This window comes from Schistocerca piceifrons, chromosome 7 (assembly GCF_021461385.2).
Source record: "Schistocerca piceifrons isolate TAMUIC-IGC-003096 chromosome 7, iqSchPice1.1, whole genome shotgun sequence".
Classification (NCBI taxonomy): domain Eukaryota; kingdom Metazoa; phylum Arthropoda; class Insecta; order Orthoptera; family Acrididae; genus Schistocerca; species Schistocerca piceifrons.
In genome coordinates, this window is record NC_060144.1 from 350,869,494 (window position 1) to 350,890,977 (window position 21,484).

The 21,484-nt window shown below is 41.8% G+C and overlaps 1 protein-coding gene across 2 annotated transcripts in view; it reads left to right on the forward strand.

The window, feature by feature from the left end:
* The first annotated feature begins 475 nt into the window (after window positions 1-475).
* LOC124709114 (cytochrome P450 4C1-like) overlaps window positions 476-21,484 on the forward strand; it is a 98,050-nt gene continuing 77,041 nt past the window's right edge. For both annotated transcript variants that reach the window (XM_047240768.1, XM_047240769.1), the window contains exons 1-3: window positions 476-719; window positions 13,030-13,136; window positions 20,764-20,854. In XM_047240768.1, coding sequence (XP_047096724.1) covers window positions 557-719; window positions 13,030-13,136; window positions 20,764-20,854 — 361 coding nt within the window. In that variant the 5' untranslated portion in view covers window positions 476-556. The remainder of the gene's footprint in view (window positions 720-13,029; window positions 13,137-20,763; window positions 20,855-21,484) is intronic.

The following is a 21,484-nucleotide window of genomic DNA, read 5'->3' on the forward strand; positions in this document are numbered from 1 at the left end:
TCGTTCCATGGCCCCATTGTTAATTTGAACTAACTGCATTTCTCCAAGTTGGCTATTATAGTTTTAGTCTTATTATAATTTATTATAGTGCCTATCTGCACTAGAAGCAACAGCACAATGTCATCATCAAACTAAGCGCCTGGACAAACGGCTTAGTCTGTCGAAAGCGAAAAGAGCTGCAATGTTTTACGGTCGTTACTGCCCACTTACGAGCAGTAAACGCAACATGATTCATTGTTTTGCCCCTTTATTGAGACGTGACCCTGACTTTGAGAGCAGCTATAGCGACACGCGTGGTAAAATGGCCCCCTCGACGACTTTGTTACGAGCCGAGGGCGCCCACTGCCATTAGTCGACCTTCAGAGTGTACGCTAGCGCTACGTCGCGCCGCGGCCCATAACGGAACTAGCAGCAGCACGCTGGCCGCTGATGGCTGCGATCTCGTCTGCGCTGATGGCTTTCCCCGGCCAGTGCACCTCCGGCGCTCTGCCGAGACGAGTGCGCGCCGCTCCTCTGCGGTACTTCTAACTTCACCGGCATTTGCGTCTTCTGCCCCATGGAGCTAATACTCTTCGTGGGAGCGGCCGCGGTTGTGGGCCTGGCCGCACTGGCGCTGTACCGGAGGTGGACTTTCTGCAGGGCCGTCGACAAGATTCCCGGGCCTCTGGCGTTCCCGCTGATAGGGACTACGTACATAGCGTTCCTCGTCGAAAGGCAAGGTACTGTACCGACAATGAAAATTCTTGTATACAAACCCTATATTCACACGGTTAACCTTTGGTTACTGGTCACAACTGAGTGCCGGATAAGAGTTCGAACCTCAGCATCTGCTATTACAGGCAGATTTGACGAATATAAATGTACGAAGTTTAGGACTAGGAGCTGCGCCGCGTTGCTTATGCTTTGCATAGAAGACATTGATGCTGGTCCGATGTCTGGACTCACATATTTTTAAAACTAGATTACTAAATCCTCGTAAAATTTACGATTGCGAGGGGTATAAGATGGGATATTTTGTTTATTGTATCCATATTGGATCTTGTGAACTCCGCGGCCGTTAATGATAGTTGGTGATTGCCGTAACCAGCCACAAATACATTTTGAATGTTTTATTTTACTTCCGTGATCGGTTTCGGCTACCACGCCCATCTTCGGGTGGCTAACATTTTTCATTACATAGATGTTTTGGTTAAAGCATGTCGTGTGCCCCACACTGCACAAGAATATTTGAGTGATTAGTGCCACTTTATCAGTTGTTTTATTAATAAATACGCTGAAGTGTAAAATAATTGTCTTTATTTACATATGTATGTAAATGAACACACACACACATAATTATATATATATATATATATATGAATATAATAGAGGGAAACATTCCACGTGGGAAAAATATATCTAAAAAGAAAGATGATGAAACTTACCAAACAAAAGCGCTGGCAGGTCGATAGACACACAAACAAACACAAACAAACACACAAAATTCTAGCTTTCGCAACCAATGGTTGCCTCGTCAGGAAAGAGGGAAGGAGAAGGAAAGACAAAAGGATATGGGTTTTAAGGGAGAGGGTAAGGAGTCATTCCAATCCCGGGAGAGCGGAAAGACTTACCTTAGGGGGAAAAAAGGACAGGTATACACTCGCACACACACACATATCCATCCACACATACACAGACACAAGCAGACATTTGTAAAGGCCTTTACAAATGTCTGCTTGTGTCTGTGTATGTGTGGATGGATATGTGTGTGTGTGCGAGTGTATACCTGTCCTTTTTTCCCCCTAAGGTAAGTCTTTCCGCTCCCGGGATTGGAATGACTCCTTACCCTCTCCCTTAAAACCCATATCCTTTTGTCTTTCCTTCTCCTTCCCTCTTTCCTGACGAGGCAACCATTGGTTGCGAAAGCTAGAATTTTGTGTGTATGTTTGTGTTTGTTTGTGTGTCTATCGACCTGCCAGCGCTTTTGTTTGGTAAGTTTCATCATCTTTCTTTTTATATATATATATATATATATATATATATATATATATATATATATATATATATATATATATATATATATATATACAACACGCTGTTAACCAAAAACATCTATGTAACGAAAAACGATAGCCATCTGAAAATGGGTATGGTAGCCTAAAACCAGTTATGGCAATAAAATAAAACGTTCAAAGAGTATTTGCACTAAATTTGGGATGTAACGTACATCGGACATCTAATAGCGGTAACTAACTAATACACAATCTATAAACTATGGCTTCCACTGAACAAACTATGGAGTAGTGAACATTACGATGGTTTAGTAGCAATTTAACGTTTTTCCCTCTTGAGTGTTCTAGGGTTAATCTACGGGGTATTAGGCCTATGTAGATACAAACGAAAGAGGCGAGTATATGACGATGAAATAAGCAAATAATTGTAACAAACATAGGTCCGAAAACCAATGGTTTCCAAACTGCCTTCGTTTGATTTTATCAACATTCTGGATATTCAGTACTGGTAAATAGCATTTCGACAGCATATGTATTTTTGTCTTGGATCCCCAATGCCATGGCCACCCAGGTCCACCGACTTGAACGCGTTGGCTATTTTGTGTGAGGACATTTAAAAGGATGACTCTGGCAACATGTCAGGCATTGTTATCATTTCATGGGGAACCCATCTCGGATTTTTGACGTGTACAGGGATCGATAAGAGCACGTGCTGAGGCCTGCCTTCGCTCGTATTTATTCCCAGAATGATTTTTCACTCTGCAGCGGAGTGAGCGCTGACTTAAACCTTTCTGGTAGATTAAGACTGTGTGCCAGGACCAGGCCTGGACTCGAAGCTGGGACCTTTGCCTTTTGCGGACAAGTGCTCTACCGGTTGAGCTACCCAAGCTGTGATGGTGGGTCGAGATTTGTGAATGGATATCTACTCGATGGAGCACTTGCCCGCGTAAAGAGAAATTTCCATGTTCGGCGGCCGGTATGGCACAGTTTTCATCTGCCAGGGAGTCTTATGTAAGCGTTTTTCCTCAAGTATAGATCTGTAATTTGGATCTTCGGAGACTGTTATAAGGTGTTGGGGTACTCAGTGGTAATATGTGGTGTTAGTAAAACCATTGGTTTTCGGATCTGTATTTATAGCGTGTATTACTTCTCAAGTCAACAACCATTTTTCTCAACAGTTACCCATCGCACAGTATGAATCAGGTATCGTTAGAAAGGTTTTTGAGCGGGTTCTGACACTGGATACCGGTTTTGCGCTGAAACGTACTATTTGTGGGAAATTTTAACATTACAAATATTTAACTATCATAGGAAAAACGGCATTGTGGATTCCCAGGTTCAGACCTATATTTTACGAAGCTGACTTATTAATCTCTAATAACGGGCTGTCTTTTCATATTATCTTACTACAAATACCATTTTATTTGTTTTAAAGTACTTGTTTGTATATAGTACTGTCACAAATATTAACCGTGGCCACCGTGGTAGCCCATTATCTCTGCCTGTTATACAAACTGACTTTTCTAAGCGAATATACTTCCAGAAATGACAAATATGTTTGTCACTGTCTCCTTGATTTGTGATTACCTGTTGCTACGACGGCCTATCGTGCTTACTGTCACTGAAGATGTTTGTCGAGTCAAAGTCGTAGTTTATGTGGTCCTACTGATAGTCCCTCATCCCTGCTCGTCGTAGAAGTCGGGACAAACATTTTGTACACAATAAACATTTTTGGACACTTGCAAATGTATATACAAGGATGTATCATAAATTCTTGATTATTTCACGTCGTTCGGTTCATTTTTTAAAAAATATTTTCTCTTCATTCCAACGACAACACTTGTTCATTATTTAAATGTACAAAAGTGCTTAACTTTCGCACAGGACCCCTGGCTAGGATTATTTGCTTGTTTCATTGCCCTCTGTTCGTCTTTCCGTTTGAGCCTATAGTAGTACACATCCCATACAATGAAAGTTCGTTCCACTCTTTACCTAACATCTCCGTTGAATCTCCGTTAAATCTCCTTAAGAAAATACAGAAAATGAATTGAAAAGTATGCACTTGGTGTAGTGAATGATAACTCTGTTTATACGTCCTACAAGATAACGCCCGTAACAAAGAAATCCGATAATTCGATGCTAAGCTTCTTCTAAGACATTTGTGGAACTTGCTGTTTTAAATATTTACCGGCAATACTAAGAAACAGAAAAAGATAAATTTGGTAACACTGAATTTAAACAGTATGAACTCTTTTCCGAAGGTAGAAGGATCGTTCAAAAGTTTCGGTTTGAGGGCTTTGCTGCAGTGTATATAAAACATAGCGCGACTCTGATGCGGGTATACAAGCACCGACATGTGAGCAAGGGATTAGTGTAGCATTCGGGTCTTTCCGACGTACATGCGGTATATAAGGAAAGCGAATTGTGGCAACATTATTATCAAATGCATCCAAACAGGATCAACGTGCTGTTATTCTTTTCTTGGCGGCCGAAGAATTCATCTACAACTACATGGATACTCTGCAAATCACATTTAATTGCCTGGCAGTTATATCACCGAACCACTTTCACAATAATTCCCTGTTATTCCAATATCGTATAGCGCGCTGAAAAAATGAATACCTATACCTCTCGGTGCAAGCTCTGATTTCCCATATTTTATTATGGTGATCGTCTGTCCCTGTGTATATATTTTCGCATTCGGCGGAGAAAGCTGGTGATTGAAATTTAGTCAGATTCCGTCGCAATGAAAAACGCCTTTTTTTTAATGATGTTCACCCAAAATCTGTATCATTTCAGTGACACACTCTCCCCTATTTCGCGATAGTACAAAACGTGCTGACCTTCTTTGAACTTTCTCGATATGTATGGGGCAGCATGTCTGTCGAAAATATCCGTTGTGAACTGGTGCGTCAATTTCAGCAGTGGTCGCGATTCGACACAAGACGCCGCTCGATCTTGGAGGCCAGCCTCAGTCATTACGGAAAACAAAAAGCTGGTGGTTGATGATGAGATTTGGCCGGACCGGCGCATAACTATTCGTGCGCTAGCTGACGATCTCGACGTCAGCCTGCGTAGTGTGCAACACACCGTCCAGTAGAAGTTGGGCTACCTTAAAGTCCGCAGCCAGTGGACACACCGGACTTCGAACGGCGAACAAAAAGCAAACCGGATCCGGATGACTCTTTTCCTGAAGCACCTGATTCGTTTAAATGTTGAAGGCAACACGTTTCCTAAGCGCATTGTTACAGACGACGAAAGGTATGGCACCACTGGGAACTGGATTAGAAATTGTCGACGATGCAGTGGTCTCATCCATCGTCCCCTCGTCCGAAGAAGTTCAAAAGCCAGTCATCTGCTGGAATGGTGATGCTCACCCTGGTCTTTGATTACCAGGGCTCATTGCTTATTGATTTCAGCGTACCTGTGTCTCCATTTCTTGGGAACGATACTGCGCAACGCCTGAGAAATTACGGCGTGCAATTAAGGCGAAACGTCTGGTAAAACTGCGACAAGTTGTGCTGTTGCTTCATTACAACGCACGTCTCCATATCGCAAATGTCGTAACGCAGAAATTGCGCCAGCTACAGTGGGGGAGTCACTCGAGCAGACGTCTTATAGTCCTGATCTCTCCGTGCGATTATCACGCCTTCGGTCCCTTGAAGGTCGACGATTCCTGTCGGACCAATATGTGCAGCAGGCATTTACGGACCTCTTCACGCAGCACGACAGCGTGTTTTATCAAACGGGTATCTTCAGCCTTGTGCGTCGGTGGCATGATTGTCAAAACTAAGTTTTTGCCTGATTGGCACAGCGATTCTGCACTGTACGACCTTCGAGGGGGAACTTTTTGATCGCCTCTTACATTTCTCTAGAGCAGTGGTTCCCAATAGGTGGCCCGCGGACCCCTAGGGGTCTGCGAGCTATGCCACAGGGGTCCTCAAGATACTATTAGAATAAAAAATATTAAATATATTTCGTATTATAACAGATTTTTAGTTTTGGCAGCTTCCTGCATGAGCAGAGCTTTAGCGAACGCTATCTTCTGCGTCTGGCGTCTTCCTAGAGCCAAATGAAACTAGCACACTAGCGCAAAACTAGAATTAGACAGATGCAAATTGTTCTGCTGTATGCCGTTAGACTACACGCGCTGCCTCTTTGCAGCTGACAACTGTCACTTTACACAGAAACTCGCATTTCAAACGACAATCGGCCAATGTTAATTTATTTCCAGTGCTTTCACAGACCGTATTGTTCACATATTCAATATCCTGTATTAAAACAGTAATGAATGTAAAGCGTTGTTTTTCGGGGAAGCTACAGTTCGCGTAGTTAAAAATGGACCGTTTGTTAGAAAGTGGTTCGAGAAAGGCTTACAGATGAAGAGGAAGATAATGCATTTGTTATACTAAACACCCAGATTTGAAGACAAAGATTTTGAACAATAATCAAAAATATAACAATAACAATGATGGCTAAATTGAAAAAGTTTTAAGCTCAATATTTTTTCAATGATGAATATATCAATGTTTTTTTTCTAAGTACCAAAAATAGAAAACGTATAAAAAGACTCTTAATTTGGCTTTTTATGTACTTGATACTGTGATATGACAAGGGACCAATCATGCTCGATGAGGGGGCCTCGAGAAAATTTTGTTGGGAACCCCTGCTGTAGAGTGTAGCACTGAACGGAAGTAAGTCAGTTCAGAAAGAATAGAAGCATTCGGAATGAGGTGCTACAGAGACACTGCAGAGGATTAGATATGTAACTGGAATTGTACTCCTTAAAGAATATAAATTGCATGTTATAAGTAACAAAAATTAGCTACTCATGTAACTTCTGCACTTTTATGTAACCATAGCAATTACTTTTGATAAAATTACTGTTTACATGCACAAAAATTTATATAAGTGCTGTTATTATTTTCTGCTTAATAGAAGGTTTATCATGATCAAACGCAAGAACTTCCTGCTATTACTGATCAATGTGAAAGTTGTTTACGGATAACATAAACATGTTTTACTGAAGTTCGAAAAAGTACTGAAGCGATGTTTGATATATTTTTGTTATTTTTTTTTTATTTCACCTTTTTTCCCCACTCAGTTCCTAGATGGATCACCGATTCCGGTTTTTAGGGGAACCTAGTATGACACTGATAGACACTGATCGCATTCGGAAAGAATGCGATCGTAATGAACTTAACGCCCAACAGGTATGCAACACACCCAATTTACAGGTAAAACAGATTCGACCTTCCTTCACTGACCAAAGCTACTGGGAAAACTAGCGCATACTACGCTTACTTACGGTAGTCTATGGAAGCCTACAATAATATTACAACTCTATGCGTAACTGACGATGAGGTACTGAATTGAACAGGGGAGAAAAGGAATCTACAGCACAACACAGCTGAAACAAGGGCCCAGTTGATAGAACACCTTCTGAGGTATCATGGAATTAATCAATATTAAGCAGCAGCTGCATCCAGACATGGAGAAACTAATAACGTCTTGGAATTGTCAGTCGGTAATGGAGGGAAGTGACCGGAGAGGTGAAAATTTTAGGGAGGTATCAACGAGTGACAACAGAAGAGCGGTTTAGTTGAACGTTGGTTACAGTAGTTGTGCAGAAGAGGCTTGAATATGATAGCCTAGCAGGAAGAGTTGCATCAAACCTGTTCCAGCGATAGTTTTACTTAGTCGTCCTTTTTTTGTGCTTCCACAATCCGCTATTCGAACTTAAGCAAGTATATGGGTACCTAGTCAGAGTTGTTGACTTTTCCAGCTGTGCATCTCATTTCCATTTGCTCACGGTAACTGCTGCTGATAACATGAATGCCGTTTTTAACTCGTTGCCCTCAAGTTTGCATTCAGTACTGCCCCGTTCTGTCTAGGGTCTTGGTTCCCGGGCAGTGTTAGTTGTGCGTTAACGCTGACACATAAGTCCTGTGGACGGATTTAATGATGAACAGCTGGCCGATGTGCACCCCATGTGTGGATCCACTGAATGCAGTGGAAGTGTGGCATAACGACGCCACTGTTCTCGCAGCAACGGCAGTCACATCACAGTTCTGTCTGAGGGGTGTTTCATTACTCTGTGATGAATGCTGTACGTTCTGGTTATTTCATTTTATAGGCTTCTTCACTGTTTTGAAAGTACGGGATAGTTAAAAAAGGAATAGATTTCAGTTGTTTATTACAAGGAAACTATGAAAGATAGCAATACAGTGCGCATGTCACTCCATAGAGGAATGTTCAAAGTTTTGTGTTCGTACAGGTATTATACTGCACACATAACATGGGCACCATGAGTTGCTCGAGAAACATCGAAATTGCAGTCCATTTCATTCCACACACGAACCAACAGGTACCTGTTTACTGAATCGACAGTTTCAACAATTCAGGTCTTGAAGAGAAGTTGCCACAGGTGGGACAAGGACTCTGTCTTTTATGTACAACCACAGAAAAAGATAGCAATGTATGACTTCTGGTGACCTGGGAGAACAAAACCAATGAACAAGATCTTGTTATCCATCTCTTCCAGTCTAAAGTTGTGGGATGTTGGTGTTAAGATAACGCTGCACCTAAAGGTGGAAGCGAGGCGGGGCGCCGTCATGCTTAAAAATGAAATCACTGGAATCTTCGCGAAGTTGAGGAAACAATCAGTTTTGCAGCATGACCACGTATGACATTCCTGTCGCAGTTTCTTCCGAAAAAAAGGTCTGTAAACTTTGTGAACAGAAACGCCATAAACACGGTCAGTATCGGTGAGTCTCTTCCACGCTCGACAACGACACCAGGATTTTGTGACCCCCAAATTCTTACATTATGACAGTTTACTTTACCCGATAGATGAAACGTCGATTCGTCCGTGAAGATGAGTCGTTCAGAGAAAGTGCCCTTTGCCGTATCCTGTACAACTGGTATGCAAAATTCGTACCTTCTGTTGTGGTCGCCGTACGCATTTGCTACAGTAACTGTGACTTGTAAGGCTTCATATGCATGTGTCGTTTCAGAACGCGCCTCACCGTTGCTTGAGGAAATTTAACTGGCGTGCCCGTTTGTGGACTTCCGAGGGTTTCGTGTCAATGCATCTCTAATAAGCTCAACATTTTCATCAAATGTGGGTGGCCGATCAATGCTCTTCCCTTCGCATATGCAACCAACCTCCAAGAACTTTGTATGCCAGTCACAAATGAACGTCTGCGAAGGTGGCTTCTCGCTATATCGTCGGCAGAATGCACGTCGCACTTGAACAATGGACTGAATTCGCGCAGATTCCAACCCACAAACTGACTGGTAATGTAATCGCCAAGTTGCTACAAACAAACAAACAAGAAGGAGCTTCGAATCTTCCTCTACCCAGCGGCATATGCAATGTGTTTCTTTGATAGTTTGTCTGTAGTAAACAATTGAAACTTGTTATTTCTTTTTGAATCATTCCACATTTTCACAGAGACAGAAATGATTGCCCTAAAATACCGAATAAACCATAATTACATTTTTACTCTGCCCCCAGAGACCACGGATCCCTTGTACCAAAATACTTCGAAGTTATCTTCGAACAACCTCTGATAGTTTGTTGGTGGAGTTGGTTCACCCTGTATAAATCAGATCCACGTGAGGATGCGGTCTCCTCCAGTCACAACATTTAATAGAAACATGTACTCATTGTGAGTTAAGCAAAACAGAATGTTGTGATGGCTCCCAAACTCTCCACTCTGGACGAGGAAGACAGAAGTAATGCAGGCTAATGGGATGGATAAAATTCAGAAACTCGTAAAAGAATTTGCAACTAGAGTCTTCGGCCAACAGAATTAACTTCCAGGTGTCTAGGTAACGCCTGCGTAACTCGTCTACATATATTGCACAACCGTAAGTTACCAAGATACCTATTCGAGGAATCTCAGTAAGGAATTGTACAAACAAAAATTCAAACACTGTGAGAGAAAAACCAACAACAGTCAAAACAAACGAATATATACGCAACACCAAAAAATTATTAATGTAGTGTAATGAATGGTCTCGGAAACTGACATACGGTCGGGAGGGCGGTGTGCTGACCACATGCCCCTCCATATGCGCATCCACTGACGCCTATGAGCTGAGGATGACACGGCGGCCGTTCAGTACCGTTGGGCCTTCATAGCCTGTTCGGGAGGAGTTGTTTTTGTGTAATGAAACCTCGGGAATACATTTATCTAGGTAACACATTTATGTCATTAACATTTCTAGTACACACCTCCCGGTGTCTCCAGGTCTCTTCCACATATACAGTCTTCTTTTACGATTCTTAAACCAAATGTCAGCGATGATTGAATTATGCTCCTTGCAAAATTCTACCAGGCGGCTTCCTCTTTCATTCCATTCCCCCAGCCCATATACACCAGCAATTTTTCCTTCTTTTCCTTTTCCTACTATTTAATTCCAGTCCCCCATCACAATCAAATTTTTGTCTCCTTTAACAATCTGAATAATTTGTTTTATCACATCATACATTCTTCAATCTCTTTGTCATCTGCGGAGCTAGTTGGCATATAAACTTGTACTATTGTGGTAGGCGTGGACTTCGTGTTTATCTTATTTAGGGTGGGTGGGGGGGGGGGGGAGAGAGCGGGTTAATGTAATCGCGAGATTAAAAACATTGCAAATGTGAAATTGGGTACTGCAACTATCTCGTTCGTAGTAGCTTATCCGCGTTCCTAATTTTTTTATTCGTTATTAAACCCACTCATCCATTACCGTGATTTGATTTTGTATTTATAACCCTGTATTCACCTCACCAGAAGTCTTGTTCGTCCTGCCACTGAACTTCACTAATTCCCACTATATCTAACTTTAATCTATCAATTTTCCTTTCTAATTTTGTAATCTACCTGCCGTATTAAGGGATCTGACATTCCACGCTCCCTTCCGTAGAACGCCAGTTTTGTTTCTCCTGGTAACGACATCCTCCTGAGTAGTCCCCGCCCGGAGATCCAAATGGAGGATTATTTCACCTCCGGAATATTTTACCCAAGAGGACATCATCATCATTTAACCATGCAGTAGAGCTCCATGCTCTCGGGAAAAATTACGGCTGTAGTTTCTCCTTGCTTTCAGCTTTTCACAGTACCGGCACAGCAAGGCTGTTTTCGTTGCTGTTACAAGGCCATATCAGTCAATCATCCAGAGTGTTGTCCCTGCAACTACTGAAAAGGCTGCTGCACCTCTTCAGGAACCACACGTTTGTCTGGCCTCTCAACAGACGCCTCACTGTTGTGGTTGCACCTCCGGTGCGGCTATCTGTACCGCTGAGGCACGCAAACCATCTCACCGACGGCAAGGTCCATGGCTCGTGGGGGAGGGGGGGGGGCGGGGAGGGAGGGCAGGTTAATGTAATCACGAGATTTAAAACATTGCAAATGTGAAATTGGGTACATTAATTACCGGTGTAACTGCAAGAATGTTGAATACAAACGTGCATGCACTGTGTTGTACGGATGCCGGCTGTCAGTTTGTGGTATGGATTTCAATGCCTCTTGCACTTATTAGGTCATTACAGGGATGGTAAATTCTGTTTGTGAATGAGGCTGGATTTTTCGTCCGATGATGTCTCATATGTACTCGATTGGCGACAGATCCAGTGACCAAGCAGGGCAAAGCGATTTGTCGACACTCTGCAGAGCATGTTGGGTTACAACAGCGATATGTGGGCGAGGATTATTCTGTTGGGAAATACCGCTGGAATGCCGTTCATGAATGGCAGCACAACAGGTCTAATCACCAGACTGACGTACGAATGTGTAATCAGGGTGCGTGGGATAACCACGAGAGTGCTCCTGCTGTCATACGAAATCGCATCCCAGACGATAACTCCAGATGTAGACTCATTGTGTCTAGCTCACAGACAGTTTGGTTGCAGGCCCTCAAATGGACTCCTCCTACACGGCCTTCCCTGACACCGGGGCAGAGCCAGCATTTAACAGAAAACGCAGCAGATCACCACCCCGCCCTCCAATAAGCTTTCACTTGAAAACACTGAAGTCGCTAATGGATGTGGTTTGAGACCGAGGAATATACGCCAGTGGCCTTCTGGCTCAGAGCTGTTCCTGAAGTAATCGATTTGTAACAGTTCTTTGTCTCACTATGGTGCCAGCTGCTGCTCAAATTGCTGCTGCAGATGCAGTACGACACGCCAGAGCCATCCGACGAGTACAATGATCCTCTTTCTCGGTAATGACACGTGGTCATCCGGAACCTGCTCTTCTTGCGACGGTACATTTTTGTGACCACCGCTGCCAGCAATTATGTACAGTGGCTGCATTCTTGCCAAGGCTTCGTGCAGTATCGCCGAAGGAACATCTAGCTTCTCGTGCCCCTATTACACCACCTCGTTCAAACTCTGTGAGGTGTTGATAATGGCGTCATAGTTGTTTTAAAGACAGTGTTGACTAACGTCAACTCACCACATCCAATCTCAAAGGTAACCAGTGCTCACGATCCTTACAGGGCATATTTAAAGCAAACTTGATTTGTGTCCCCACAGTAGCGCTACTAGCGCTACTGATGCGTTTGGCGCCAAATTTGAATAGACATGATCTTTCGCATGTAAAAACATGCCAACCAACTTCCATTTACGTCACACAACTCATTCTTGGTGTTCCGATTTTTCACCTGTCAGCGTATACCAAATTCTTTGTAAACTGATTCGAATTTATAACCATTAAAGTAACATCAAATATCCTATCAATGTGTTAAGTTTCGTTTAGCATCTAAAATCACCATGATTGTTATAAACGACTTTGTCAGTTTCTACTTGTGTCGTGTCGTAAGAACTTAGTTTTACAGGGCTACATGAGAGGTTTAGCAGAATCACGAAAATCATTTCTAGAAGTTCGTGAGGTTTCTTCTCATGACCCACATGCGAACGACTACGACGTTTCACGCTGGCCTCAATCTCCACATCGATATCATTGTTGCGTTTCACACCGAAGTGAGATGAATTATGAAAAACAATCCAACACTTCTTAGTACAGAAGACGATTTTCTTTTCCAGACAGACTTCGTGTCTTCGACAAGGTGACGAAACAATACTGGCCGATATTCCGCGGCTGGATGGGTCCGAGTGCCTCAATAAACGTCAGTAAACCAGAGCATATCGAGGTAAGCCATTATTCTACTGTCTCCAAATCCATCAAAAACATTTAACAATATAGACTTCTTTGAGTTACAGACCTACGAAAATAAAGGAAATCCGGCACAACGTCCTTAAAGCATCTGACAATTATATTCCTAACCCGTCTCCAGAGGAAGATCATTCTCTGAGCTTTTCGATTATTGAAACCTCTGACTTCAGCAAAACATTTCCTATATCTCGATTAGTTGAACACTTACTGAACATAACTCCATAGAAAAATCATGAGAATGTTTCATGCCCGTTAACACCAGTCAGGTAAGATAAGATAAATCATGTTCTTTAATGTTTATTTTGCAAAAAAATAGCTGCATGTCACCAACAACGCAGCACAGAGAGACCCACGCTCTGTAGATCAAGCTGTTAGCGAGAGGCGACGACATAGGAAATTCTCAGCAGCCAACACAAGATAAGGCGGGTCGAGGTTAAGAGCCGTTTAAACTTTGTACACACGACCTCGATGTAGGTCTTTCACAGTAAGAAACAGCTTGGTCTTCTACTAACTCTGGTAGGAGTAACTGATATACGTAAGCCACAAGTTACTGTACAGTGTATGATAGAATGTATTTTGTACTAGTATTAGCCACTCTCTGGTACTAATGCAAACGGATATTAAGCTAGGTAACAAATCTTGTCCTGATTCCTCCTTTTGGAGATCTACGATGGGGGCAATAAAGCTATTGCTCAGAGTACGGCAAAACTAGGTCCCTAAATTTACCGGGAATAACGTCACCTTTGTTCCTGCTATTACAATTTAAATTCTTTGAGCATGTTCGTTCAGCTTTGGTACAAACAGTATCAACCTGTAACGTTCTCACAGGTGCTACTCTCAGTAGCTTTAACATCATTTCAGACTCAAAACGCTGAAGCAGTACTCCGTAACAGATGAGGTTCCTTTAGCAAATGCGCCGCACGCCACCAGAATTTCCTAAACAATATGGCACTCATCCACATTTAGTGCAAGTGATTTCACGTGCGTGTTCTCTCCATTTCATATCCCTTTGTAGAGTTATCTCCGGATATTTAAACAATGATACGTGCTCCATTAGTTTACCGTTATTGTTGCGGTCTGATAATGTCGGATACTTCCTTTATTTACTTTTATCACGAGGGCTACCCTCAGCGTATAGATGAAATTCTTCTAATAAATGTCTACCAAGATATTAAATTGATACATAAGTTGGTAGCATTTTTATTTTGCTTGTTGGTATTCCGGTTACTATGGATTTGTATATCGATTATCATTTTTTATTTGTAGTTCACTGTTGCTATTTAAGTTTACATTTGGAGATAGTGAGTGGAGCTGCAGAGGCTAGAAAATGGAGTGCTAAATGGAGAAATCGGAATATTTCCGACGTATTCTACGTTTGTTTACGTGGCCATCTTCCTCAGCAGCTCTTAACATATGTTACTATTAGTTAACCATCTTGAGCTCACTGCAATTTAATTAAAAAGAATTACACCAGATGCGTTTCGCTTTTATTTATAAAGCATATAACCGAAACAATAAATATTATAGAACAAAATCTTAAGACAAACAGTACACTTCCACAAGAATACATCAAAGAAGCAGTCAGGCTTCTAGAGATAAAACAGAACTGAACTATTTTCATTTCAATAATATATTCTTTTTATTAAGTGAAGGATAACCAGTGGGATCCCCAGTGTCTGGAACCATAGCAAACATATTTATGAACCATGTAGAATAGATTATATTTAACAAAACAGTGTAAAATAGGTACAACATCCTATACCGGATAAGATATATGGATCTAGTGCCTGATATATGAACCAAGCAATAATATTGACCAGTTCTGCACAGACATAAATTCTCTTCATGATAAGTGACATTTTACAATAGAGAAAGAACAAAGTAGACAGTTAAATTTGTTGAAATCACCATAAAGATTCAAAACAACCAACACACATTTGACATATACCGAAAACCGACAACAACAACAGACATAATTATACATGAGACGTCATAACACCCCAGTTCTCAAAAGCAGGCAGCACTTAGATACATGCTCCACAGACTAAACACAGTACCATTAGATACAGACAATTACAAAAAAGAAATGAGTACCATAATTCAAACAGCCACACACAATGGATACAAAGAGAACTTAGTAACAAAAGTGAACAAGAAAATCAAGAAAGAGAAACAACGAACATCCAGCTGTCATCAACACAAGGGCAAAATCACACACAAACAAATACACATAATACAAGAATAGGAAAAACACAGTGTTAAAGAAACAAAGTAACAGATAGCACACATTGACATACAACCACAAATATATACACGGAATATTCATTATTTAAAAAAAAAAAAAAAGGCTCAAAAATAGCCCACAGAACGAACAATTCAGTTTAGAAATACTTCCCGAAAACAATAGGAAAAACTGATCTATATAAGAAATCAGGAACATACCAACTGAAATCCAATACATGTGATTGGAAGATACATAGGTCAAACCAGGACGACTTTTGACACCAGATACAAAGAGCATCGAAGTATAGGACAAATCATTCAAATTTTGCCGAACACTTGCACCAACACCAATATAAAATTGCAGCCAGAGACACAGACCTGGAAATCATAAGGATAAACAACAATAAAAATCTACACCTAACCTTACAAGAAAACTACCACATCCAAAAAACCGTAGTAGAAGAGAAGCAACTCATAAATGTTGCAACCAGCTTGGCAAACCGCACACTATTTAAACTGACTGACCACTTAATATAACGTTAAATATAGACATACAACCACAGTCGCCATTTACCTCTACCATCTCCTCGCAGATTATGTCCTATAATCACCGTCCAGGCCCATTCCCACTACCCCACCCCCACCCCACAAAAAAAGTCAACCACCTCCACTCCTTTCACGTCTTTAACTAAGATAAAACAATTCACAAATTTTCGCTAACTCAAAAAAAGTAGTAACATGTTGGCAACACACAACGTGAACGAAAACAAACGAACAGACATGAACGCTGTTACTGTGCGGAATGAGAAACAGTTTACAAAGTGAAGTGTAAATAATGCAGTGCAAGAAGTACTGCACAATGGCAAAAAGTGACAAGTGCAAATCTGAACCGAAGTCCTTTGACGTCAAGCACTGCTAGCTAGTTGGGATGCAGAAGAGTAGGTAAAGAAACAGCGTAAGTAACTTGCACGCCAACTTTACAAACGAAACGCTGTTTTTAACCTAAAACAACCAAAAATGTACAAATATATGTCTACAATTTGCAGAACAACTACGGAAGATGATTTATAAATAAAAGCGAAATGCGACTGGTGTAATTCTTTTTACGTCAATTGCACTCAGTTCAAGACGGATAACCAAGGCAACCGACGTGTTCTGTTTGAGTTAAATAGCTTGGTGACAGCAGCGGCGGCAGTAGTCATAAACATGTGCACATGCTCACCATGTACGGGGATAATGACATTGGAGAGAGCGACGGCAAGAAAATGGTTACCTCTTTTTAAGGATGACCATATTGACATTGGTGACTCTCCACGTTCAGGAAGACCTTCGGGGTTTGACCTCAATAAACCACGTCAGTGTACTCGAAATCTGACAAACTCGGTGACCGATCATTCCACCATCACCGCTGACATTTATTGTCAACAACTGAGAAGTCTTGCGGACGCAATCCAAGAAAAACGACCAGGAAGACGGCGTGAAGTTATGCTACTCCGCGATAACGCCCGCTCGCATTTTGCTAGACTATCGAAAAGCACTATACAGGAGTTGTGTTGGGAAGTCATTCCGTATCCACCTTTTCGTCTGATACTGCACCTTCATATTTTCACCCGTTTCATTCTATATCGAATAATCTTCAAGCAAATTCCTTTCCGGATGAAAATGTGCTCCGATCACGACTCGGCGGGTCCTTCGCCTCAAAACCACGTGGTTAATACAGTCGTGGAATCGATAAGTTAGCCAGCGTTGGTAGACTGTTGTAAATAGTGGAGGAGAATATATATTTGGTGACTAAAGGCTCTGTTATGTGTACCAATAACTTATGGAAAAACGCTACGAACGTAACGCAGCAACCCAGTTTATAAAGAAGAGTTTCAAATTGTTTGTTTGTAATGCACACAAATCAACAGTTTTGTTGCGATCATTATGAAATTTTGCAAATTTTACCTTCGAGACCAAATTTCGTAATCTGGCTTGAAACATACATGAATGTAATATATAAAGAGGAAACTTTGTTACCAAAAGTCTCTTAAAGTTGTTGGCCGATTTACAAAAAATTTCCCAACGATTCCCTAATGGACATGTGGGCTTACATGGGTTACGTATCTTTTTAGTGTACGCAATACTTAAACATACATAAAACAAAGAAGAGAGAAAGGTGTTGCCACAGATCTCGAGAAGTACTTGACCGATTTACTTCCAAGTTCTTGGTTGATATACATGAGATTTATACATTCAGATGAAAGAATAAGAAACATTAATGAAAAATTAAATTACTAACAAACGAAATATATCGTAGTAAACTGGGTGTAATTGCTACTGCGAGAATAAATTACAGCGGCAATACCCGTCTTGGAGTGGTACCATCAGGTCGCGGGACGAGCGAAAGCTCGGGAATTTATCAGAAACATGATTACAAACCCCTATTAATTGATTAGTTGCCGTCATTGCTTATGCAGTGGCGGAACAAGGCTGGCTTTAAAGAACCTATTGCCGAACATAATAGAGGTGACCATCATTACGGCGTTTGCCACAGGTGAAAACTTATTCATTCCTCGCGTTCCGCTGATACCTAGAGATTTAAATATGCCCTTCGATTTTAAGCAGTTGCAGTTTTCCATGCGGCTTGCGTTCTCCACAGGTATCAACGAGGCACAGATCCAGTCACTTTTTGTGGCAGGTATCCGGGGCACCGCCTGTCACTGTAGCTAGTAGTTAATAAAGTAACTGAATTGTTGAAGCAAATTTAGTAGTAAAATCTACATCTTTGTAATGACAACTCATATTTAAGCGTTTGACTTACCCTTAAATAGTTCACAAATTCCCTCGTTATAAAATTGACGCGCATGAGTCTTCAGCCAACCAGTGGCAGCGTCTTTAACTTCTTTGTCGCAGTCAAAGCGTTGGAAGCTTGGAAGCCATTTCATCTGTATAAAGAACTATAAATTACTTCGAGGCATATCTGTGCTGTAGATCGAATGTAAAAATCCTCGCATTTGGTCTGATACAAAATTACTTGCTTCTGCCGCATGGTGTGTAGCCGAGCGTCGTGCAGAAACATAACGCCGATAATTAACACAATGACCTATTTAAATACCCTACTGGTTACTGTAGAATCAGATTTAGTACGTACCACTTAGAACGACAGTTTCAAGTATCAGCTACATGACAATTGGGTGTGGTATACCTCTACACAGTCTTCTAAATGTAGAGCAACACCACACTTTTTACACTGCTATGCTCTTTCACTTCGTTTTCACTGCGACTACAGCTCGTCATTTGAAGCGCCTAGGTAAGAGACAGGGTCCCCTGCGCTGAATCCTTCCACGTTCTACAAAATTCACAAATCAGTTTCCTTTAGCGTTACTACAAAAGGCAGCCATAACCTTTCGGGCTAACAGAGCCTGGCGTCGTTCTTTGGTTTCTTGACCGAGGAAAAGCCCACGTCGAATCATCACTTACGATTCTGTTCAGTAGATCTTCTGCTTTTGCATCGTAAAGAAAAAAAATTTAGACAATCAGTCATCGTTTGAGTTTTTCGTTTCCAGAAATGAGTTTTGTATCGAATCGAGCACTGAACTTGTCGTCTCCTAATTGTTTGGAAACTAACTCACGAAGAACACTCAGACAAACTGTGGAAAGTTGTCCGACAGTTTATATTTCGTGAACTCTTTCCTTTACCGTTTGCACCGGTGCTTTGGCGATTACAGATCTATCTTGCATCTGTCGACATTTGGGGCAATCTCTTTTCAGTACATCAAACTGTTTCGTGTTTTCCCACAGTTATTTAGCAGGTTTAGTTGTCTGCGTGCCGCAGTGTCGTCGGCGAGCAGCCTGACAGTCAGCTGACACGCCTGATAGAAAATTTATATATACTGAGAACATAAGCTTCAGGAATTCCCGACGTTTCTTTTTGTTGAGCGTTCACCATCAAGCTAAGCCTGAGGGCTTATGGAAGAAATGCAACCGTTTTTAATTTAATATGCCAAAAAAACTTGTTTTAGAGCTGTGTGTTCTTTCCGTACTGACATAGCGCTGTGACATTTGGATTTTAAACGAGTTTTTCAAAAGAAAACTTCGAGCAGTTGACAGAAACATAGAAACGTGAATCCTTGATCTCACTAAGAAAGATCGGAGAGGAAGTGATGATCAACAACATGAGTTCGGGACATTGTGGAAGGGTGAAGGCTCAAAAATGGAAATGGATAGGACATTTCGCACGAAGAAATGATGGAAGATATACGTAATACTACAGTGAAGTCTCAGAGAAAGACGATCGCAAAGCAGACGACCAGACCGCTGGGAGAAGAAAGTCGCAAGCTTGAACTGGTAGAGAACAGCAGGAGACAGGGAGGTCTGGAAAAGGAAATTGAAATCGCATTTTTAGCTTAAAATTAAAGAGTTTAGACCATGACAAGGTTGAATTAGCTCTAAAATAAATAAGATAGTTCTACGCTTCTGTCCTCACCAGTTCACAGAGTGATGCAAGAAGTTTAGTAGCAAGGACTCTTGTCGCTATGCCTACAGGTGCCATGACTCAAGTACAATTAGAAGCCACGAACATACTCTTCACCATAAGGGTGTGATTTCCTACGTCAGAATTCATGATGAAGAAGGTGGTGGGGGGTGGGAATGGCGTCGGGCTACTTTTGGCCCGCTGTTCTCACACCATCTCAGTCAATTTATTTGGAAATAGCTATGGTTAAATATCGGAACAGCTCAGCAGTGCCTTGAACATCTTTAAATCAAAATACAAGTTCTGTATATGTGGTGTCTGTTCTTTCGGATAAGTCCGAAAGAACAGATACAATTTTGATTCTGCAGCCACTCTGAATCAAGATACAATTAAATGGAAGACATTATCTATCAGTGAACATTGAATTTTATATTTTGACCGAGCGGTTCTAGGACCTTCAGTCCGGAACCGCGCTGCTGCTACGGTCGCAGACTCGAATCCTGCCTCGGGCATGGATGTGTGTGATGCCCTTAGGTTAGTTTGTGCTGGACCACGATTCGAACCTGGGCCTCCTGTATGCTGCGCAGATTTACTGACCACTACGCCATCCATTCGCAGTGGTCACGCCTCCTGTCAGACACAAATTCTCATCTTACACCACAGACTACTGATGTAGTGCCTGTGCTCTTTAGCCTCATTACAAATTTTCAACATGCCACATTCATGTAATTCAATGCCCACCGGCAGGTAGTGTCTTTAATTCCTTTGTATCTTGTTACACGTATTGTGTTTCAGTTCTGTAACGCCAATACTTGGAGCAGTTTAAGATCGAGTTAAGCATTTTGACTTGTACTTAGTCGTTTTGTTATCTTAAGTGAGCTACGCACTTTCCATGAACTCCAGTACGACCTTTTCTTTTTCACAGAAAATCCTGGCGAGCAGCGAGCTTATCAGCAAGGCGGCCAATTACCGCTTCCTGTTCCCCTGGCTCGGAGAAGGCCTGCTGACAAGTGCTGGTGAGCTCTCCTGCTTTAATGTACGTATTCTGAACGATAATTACACTAGCAGCCTCTCGTCTGAGGGTTCAGTTGCTGTGAAGAGGAACGCACGATCGAGCTGGGCAGGAATGACGCAGGAATCGGCCGTTTTCAGGAATCCGTTCCATTATATACATGAAAAGATTTACTGAAATCGTGGAGATCCAAACTGGATCTTACGACTTCGAGTAATCAATGCACCATCTCAATCAGTAGCAGCTGTAAGTGAAATCGTTGCATGACCACTAGTTTCGTAAAAATAACTGGTACACATATGGCAGAATCTTCATGTACAAACGAATAGTTACTTAAATTCTCTTGTCCGTAACTTGGGGGGTTTTACGGCCTCCTCTTGTTAAGAAGCTGCTTGACGTGCCTAATCTGCAACGTATCCTCGTTGAAACTGTCAAGCTGTTATGAACTGTTAGTTGTTCAGTTCCTCCTGGTATCAATAGGGATTAAGTAGGTAGGTACGTTGATTGATTGATTCGGTGGAGAGGACCAGACAGCAAGCTCACCAGTCCCATCGCATTAGCGAAGCATGGGGAAGGAAGTCGGCCATGCCCTGTCACAGAAACCATCCAGGCATTTGCCTGAAGCGATTTAGGG